Source organism: Cyprinodon variegatus, unplaced genomic scaffold (assembly GCF_000732505.1).
Source record: "Cyprinodon variegatus isolate N-32 unplaced genomic scaffold, C_variegatus-1.0 Scaffold1592, whole genome shotgun sequence".
NCBI classification, from domain to species: domain Eukaryota; kingdom Metazoa; phylum Chordata; class Actinopteri; order Cyprinodontiformes; family Cyprinodontidae; genus Cyprinodon; species Cyprinodon variegatus.
Window position 1 is genome coordinate 98,989 of NW_015152045.1, and position 7,456 is coordinate 106,444.

The 7,456-nt window shown below is 41.0% G+C and overlaps 1 protein-coding gene across 1 annotated transcript in view; it reads right to left on the reverse strand.

Moving 5' to 3' along the window:
- The window catches only part of LOC107104018 (cell wall integrity and stress response component 4-like), a 21,995-nt gene extending 16,366 nt beyond the window's left edge, over positions 1–5,629 (reverse strand). The window contains exon 1 of the mRNA XM_015403904.1: positions 5,116–5,629. Coding sequence (XP_015259390.1) covers positions 5,116–5,158 — 43 coding nt within the window. The 5' untranslated portion in view covers positions 5,159–5,629. The remainder of the gene's footprint in view (positions 1–5,115) is intronic.
- Between the last annotated feature and the right edge of the window lie 1,827 nt (positions 5,630–7,456).

Here is a 7,456-nt window from a genome sequence, read left to right on the forward strand (position 1 = left end):
CGAGGCTACCTTCACGCAGCGAGGCTACCAACACGCAGCGAGGCTACCTTCACGCAGCGAGGCTACCTTCACGCAGCGAGGCTACCAACACGCAGCGAGGCTACCTTCACGCAGCGAGGCTACCTTCACGCAGCGAGGCTACCAGCACGCAGCGAGGCTACCTGCACGCAGCGAGGCTAACTGCACGCAGCGAGGCTAACTGCACGCAGCGAGGCTACCTGCACGCAGCAAGGCTACCAACACGCAGCCAGGCTACCTGCACGCAGCGAGGCTAACTGCACGCAGCGAGGCTAAGGCTTTATTCTGCTTTCCTGCCTCCTTTTTCAAACTTTAGGATCAGCATAGATAAAGACAGCTAGGACTGATTTAAAGCACTTTTTAGAAAAGAAGAATAAATAATCTGGGATTCACATGGAAATAATAAAATATATTATACTTTTTCTAGATGTTTGTTAATTTGCATCGTTGCTCTTAAATAAACACATTCTCAGAAAAGAAATAGTTGTTATAGATTAAAAAATATAAAGCTGATTAACAGCTTCTCCATTATTAAACTGGTTCATTATTTTTTTAGGTTTGTGACGCCATATTGGAGCATGAAGATTTACCTTCACAGCCTCAGAAGGGCAAGATTTATGGACAAAAATTAAACCTGGACATGAAACTATGTTTCTGTTTTTATAAAGTGTTTTTATCATGTTTTCTCAGCCACTTTCATTCGGTAAAAAGATGGTCGAGTGCAGCTTAACAAAACCATCTGATCGTTTAGGTTCATTTATCAGCAGCGAGGAGAACATCTGATTTCTGCACATTTCTACAGACTCACAGCAATATGCTGTATTTTTACTACAAGTTCCAACTAAAACAAAAAAATCTTTAAAATAGCTTTTTTACTCTAACCAGAAACAGGCTTTTAACCTGTCTTCCTGCAGTTTATTGGGCGTCTGGGTGGGCTGGTGGGGGCTGTGTGGGGGTGTGAGGTAGGACCCTTCTCTATGCTGGGACTTATTTCCTAAAGCCGTCAGAATGAGCAACACTAGGAATGTCTCATTTGAACTGAACTGAACTCTACTAAACTGAATTGAATCTGTTTCAGTTAAATTGAATGATTGAACTGAACTGGTTTAATTGGAGCTCAAACTGATTCATTCTGATGCAGCTTCAGGACCTGTTGCTGCTCATCCAGCTGTTAATCTGAGCATCTATATCAAAACAACTGGATGCTTTTCCCCCCTATAGTGTTAGAAATCCTGTTTACACTTCACTGTAATCTATATTTATAGATAATCTGTTCAAACTACAGATTCAGGGATGAATCTGTGGTGAGTCTGATGAGTTTTCTAAATGCAGGCCACAGATTTCCGCGCCTGGACACCATCACTGAGGCTCTGCAGCTCTGCGGATGGATTCGCCTCTAGAAGAGCTTCGCTGAGCAGCAGCGTCTAATATCAAAGCAGGCCCAAAGGAGCTGTGTCCAACCTTAACGCCCTTCCTTTTCTGGAGGCAGGATGTTGATAAAAGCTTTGTTTGGCTCCTTCTATTGTTTCCCCAGTCTGTCCCAGTGCAGCCATCAAACGCAGGCCAGTAGGAGTCGTCCCCGCTGTCCGGGCAGACGGGCCACAGACCGGCTGGTGTGGAGGACACACGGCGTGGATGAGGGGTTAGGAAGTCCTGCAGGGGCTGATAAGTGACTGCTCTGCTGGACCCCCCCCTCTGGAGCTCATCTGGGTTTTTAAGGAAACTACTTTTGCCCCTGATGCTAACTGTTAGCTTTCACCAAACGCTCATGTTTAAGGTTTAAGATAAAGATTTTAACTGCGGCTAAACTAGCGTTAAAATCATAAAGATCAGAGTGTTTTCAAAGGTGGAGGATGTTAGTGTCCAACAGCATCGGGTTCAAACAGGGTTCAGCTCTCAGATGATGTCACAGTATGATGGAAGAGGCTCTGGAGGAGCTGCAAAGATCCACAGCTCAGGTAGGAGTCTGGATGGACCAGCATCAATCCACTATCAGAGAAACATTAAACCTGGACAGCAGGGGCGTCCAAAGTGGGGGCCGGGGGGGATCTGCAGCCCTTTGGGCAACATAAGGGGGCCTTTAATCACAATTTTAAGAAAAAGGAAAATTATTAGATAAAATATTAATAATAGGAAGCAACTTTTTATTCATTCAAAATGTTTTAGCTTTTAGTTTGATTTAACTTCAAACATGCCTTTACTAAACCGCTGTCTCTAAAAAAAACTAATTTATTAAAGTTGGAAAAATAAAGAAAACGAATCCAGGAAAAGTTTTATTGTTTTAAACATTTCAAACATGAACGACTTTTTTTATTTCCAATCTACAAGGATTTCCACATCTCTTTTCTTGAGAAATTAGAATACTTTGCTTGTTTCATTAAATATTGTGTAATTAGTTGACCATCGCACATGAAAAACAGGGAAAAGTTTTTTTTAATGCTAATAAAATAAAAATTAAAGTTAAACAGCATCAGAAACTGTTTATATTGTTTGCTTAAAGGGAATCCTTTAAATAAATTGTCTGAATTCTAAGTTAATAATAACAATAATGAGGAATCTAATATTATTATTGTTATAATGGAGCCCTGAGTGGTTTCATTAAAGTCCTAAATCTGTTTGATGCCAAAAACTTCTAATTCGCAGCTTTAAATTTGGGAAAATCCACTGTGATAATGTTCAGGTTTATTTATCTGTTGCTTAAATATTTAAACACGTCATAGAAAAAGTCCAAGTTGTTTTCCTGACTTGTTTTCGCGGCTGCCGTGTGCAGAAGAGCTTCACTATTTAAAGCAGCAGCTATCAGTGGGATGAGATAACGGCCATAAGCAAACATTCCCAGATGTTTTCTCACATCACATTAAAGCACGCTGCTGCTTTTTACACGCTGAGGAGAAAGCGCTGACAGCAGCTCTGCGTCCTCCATGTTTGGGAAAATAAAAGCCTCCTCTCTGGATTCAGCTCCAGCAGCAGGTGGATAATTAAAGAAAAGCAAGTCTTTGGCCTTTCAGGCGGGAAAGAACGGGGGAGGGATCCCTATTCAGCCCATTTCTAACAGTTCAAGGTGGCATGTTGACGTCTGTGAGGTTTAATTGAGTGATGAATGCGGTTTGATCACACATTCCCTGCTTTTATCAACACAAAAAACGGAACTAAATCAGATTTATTTATTTATTTTTTTGTTTTCTGCTATCTGTATATATAAGAAACCATTTTTTTCTCACATTAAAGCAATAATCCTTAATGTTTTTCAGGTTTTTAGGAGATAAATATTATATTCTGTCCTTTTTCCAAAGCAGCTCCCCAGTAAAGATTAAATCGGATCTCAGTCTAACTGCAGCCATCAGGTCTCAGAGGTTCGCTAGGAAGGATTAAAGAACAAACAGCATAATCAAGGTAAAGAAGGTGGTAACTCTGGAGGAGCTGCAGAGATGCTTCGCTTCAGCAAAGAAAAAAACAAACGTCATGTTTTCAGTTCTTCACAAACCATAAGAAGTTTAGATGAAAACTGAAATGTTTTGGTTTGGTTGAAAACAGACGTCTGAACTCAGCATCATCTGGAAGCTAAAAACACACTGGAAAAAATCGAAATCTACATCAGTCATTTTTTTAATTAAAATAAGTGTATTTGATCTTGGATTGAGGATGTAAAAGACAAATTTTGCAAATGGAACAAGACAATTTACATTTAAAATAAGAAAACACAATTGCACTGTCTTATTTCAAGTGTTTTTTTATCGAATTATCTTATTTTAAGGGTAAAATTACTCATTCCATTGGCAAACTATCTAATTTTCCTACTCAAATTAGGGGAAAAAACACCTAATTTAAGAAAATGTTACTTATTTGTAGATTGTTTTTCCAGTGCAGGAGAATCCTAGAAAAAAACCTGAGCTGCTGCAAAAGACGGAGACTCATCTTTGATCAGGAAGAACAGCCTGAAAATAACCACATGGACTAAATCAGACCGTCGCATTAGTTCAACGAAATCCAACAGATCAGTTCTGGAAATAGTTAAAGAAAACTAATGTTAACAAATACAGAGAAAAAAATATATTTCAGCTTCTTTCTGTGAGACTCTGGAAGAAACAAACTCCTAAAGAGGAGGTGCTTCAAACGAAAAAACTTTGGATTTTAATTTATAATTTACTAAATTACAGAAAGAGTTCAAGGGAAGTGAAAACTTCTGCAGAGCTTCATATAATCACTGCTCACTGTGGTGCGAGGACTTAAACTGGAGAAATAAACATAGAAAATCTGTTTTCATACAAAACAAAAGTTCAGGTACCCCTATTAATCTTAATTATTTTTATTTCTAAATATCTGGGTGTTTGCAGCAGCTGTTTCCCTTTCACATATCTAATAACTGATATTTCAGCATTGAATTGAGGTTTATTGGACTAAGAGAAAATGTGCATTACGCATTAAAACAAAATGTGACAAGTGCAACAATATGGGCACCTCAGCAGAAAGAGACAATAATATTTACTAGATCCTCCTTTTGCAAAAACAACAGCCTCTAGTCGCTTCCTGTAGCTTTTAATGAATCCTGGATGAAGGGATTTTTGATCATTCTGCTTCGCAAAACAATGTCCATCAGTTATTAGATATATCAAACTGAAATATCTGTTGCAAACACCCAAATATTTAGAAATAACAATAATTAAGATTAATAGGGGGCCCAAACTTGTTCATATGACTGTATCTGAGTGGCTAAAAATCAAAAAGGTTTTTAATTTATCCACTTTCGATAAAAAGAGGCAATAAACAACCTGTTGGATCAAACTGTCGACATCCCAAAAAGCCGTAAACATAGAAAATCCTTCAATCATCTGCAGGAAAGATACATTTAAAAAGGTTTAGTTTACTTTCACTCTGTTTTCTTTCATTTTAGCTGCTCTTCTTTTGTACGACTGCTAAAACCGAACTTTACTGCTGTGAAAACGTTGAAAAATGCGTCTAAATGAGAAAATTTCCCCGTAACCTGCAGGCTGCATGCGATGCAGAGCAGTTCTGGTTCTGCATTAACATCTCATCCTGGAGAACGATTCAAATGGAGCGTGAAAAGAAGCACATGGCTGCAGGTGGAAGGGTACTCACTGAGTGAAAGCAGCGGCCACGTGATCCTCAGAGTCCCTCTCATCCTGTTTCTGTGGGCTTCTTCTTCCAGATGGGCTTCTCCTTCATGCAGCACAGCTCCACAGTCAGTCCCTGAACGTTGCTTCTGGAGATGTTGCACTGATTACTGATGCTAATGTGCCGACACACTGTCACGCCTTCCTCCTGGAGTTTGGATCTCAGAGAAAATGATCTTGCTCAGCTTATTGTTACTTTTTTTTGGCTGGTGGACTGAAAGCGAAGAATGCTTTTGTTGCTCCCTGCACCTTCTTTGTCTCCTCTCTCTGTGCGGAATTGGGGATTTGGGGGAAGAGTATCCCTGTGGTCTCCTTGGCTGCCACTCACTCTCCCACAGAGGCTCCGTCCTGTATTGTGCTCTGGCAGTCCCCGCTCTCCTCCAAAGAGTTCAGCTGTTTGCAGAGTAGCAGCCCTGCCCTGCCTTCCTTATCATGAAAAAGCAGGGGCAGAGCCAGAGAAGTCCAATCCCACAGCCCCTGGACTTTCTGCTGCCGCGGCTGGGAAACTTTGAATAACAAAGGAAGCGACGAGACAATGTGTTCCCCTTAGTTTTGATTAATTTCTAAAATGGTCTGTTTCTCCAGGGCGTGGGGGTGAAGTCCCATCAGCACCGATGAGCTCCGATCTTTGGAAGAATCCGCTTTGATCCTCCAATTAACTTAATATCAGACAGTTTAACGGTTTAACGCAGAACTAACCCATTCAAAGATGACATGACAGCGGGTTAAAAGAGGCAAAAAAAGTTTAAACAAACCAGGTATGACCCCTAATATTTAAGTTTTAGAAAACTGTCTGGGCTTTGATTTGAAGGCACCAAATTCATTTATCTAGTGGAAGCTGATTGTAGTGGTGAGTAGAAACCAGAGAAAGGCGTTTGTGTGAAGATTCTCAGTCATCCAGGTCATAGTCAAGCAAGAAGTTTCAGTTTAGGAACACCCTGAGACAAACTCTGGTTCATCCCAAATATACGACACCCGGAAACAAGGTTGACAATGTTGTTTTTCGCTGTTCATTGTGGTGAAGAGTGCACAGACCTGCACATTGGAGAGACCAAGCAACCGCTACACGGGGTGCATGGCTCAACACAGGAGGGCCAACTCCTCAGGACAGGACTCAGCTGTTCACCTACACCTGAAGGCTAAGGGACACTCGTTTCACGACAACAACATCCAGATTCTGGCCAAGGAACACAGATGGTTTGAGAGAGGGGTTAAAGAAGCCATCTTTGTTGACCTGGACGAGTGGTCTTAGATATTACCCTTCACCTACTTCCAAAGCACTTTTAGGAACAATATCCAGAAGATTCACCTCCCACCGGCCCTCACCCTACTCACAGTTCAATGAGACGTGACCAAACAACTCTGACGAAAGAGTAAACGACCCAACAGAAAACCAAAACGACCATTAACACCCCCCACTCCACCCCACAGGTCACTTCCATGGCCAATCCAGTAGGAGGGATCAGTGCCACCTTCTGTTCCCCCTAATTCTTTGTTTTACCTACAGTATATTTGTTGGATTCAGAAAATGTAGATTTGCAAATAAATAGAAATTGAGTCTACACAGGAAAGAGATTCAAGCAGCTTCTGCAGGAGTGGAAGGAAAAGCCCAACCCAACTTCAAGCTTTCCTTCTCCGAATCCCCTCCTGCAGCCGTCTTTTATTAACAGAACATAACACATGGTTACAAAACGGTATTTGTTCTGACAGAACAATTGATCAGTTCATGAAGACAGAATGCTCCATCAGAATGACAAGGCAGGATGGTCTCTTGACTGGATCATGAGACAGGAGTGGAGCATCCCCTCGCACAAATGTTTCATAAGGACACATTAAGTTTATAATCATCATTGAATAAACCCAACAATATTATTCTCAGTGCTTCCCACCCTAGAACTGAAGAAGCTTCTTTGATGAGAGTAGAAACGTCTTCTAGAAAACCTCACATCCAGTTCTCTAAACTGAACCTTCAAGCCACAGAAGGCGCATGAATCCCACTGGTTAAAATTGTTGTGCGTTTCATTTGTCGTAGGAAGTCCAAATCTCCAACTCTCAGGTCATAGATCTCAAAGGACATGCCCCTGACTGTAGGTCTAAGACTAGCCAGTTGGAGGTGGCTTTGTGATGACTGGATTAAACCAACATGAAGAGCATTACAATAATCACTTCAGGAACTGTTAAAAGAAGATGAGCAATCCCAAAGTTACATCGGATCCAAACAAGGGCTTGGCCGTGTTTAGAAAGCATCAGATAATCAAGTCTGGGATATGAAACAGGTGTTTCCTAGCCTGACGTAGTCCTACTCA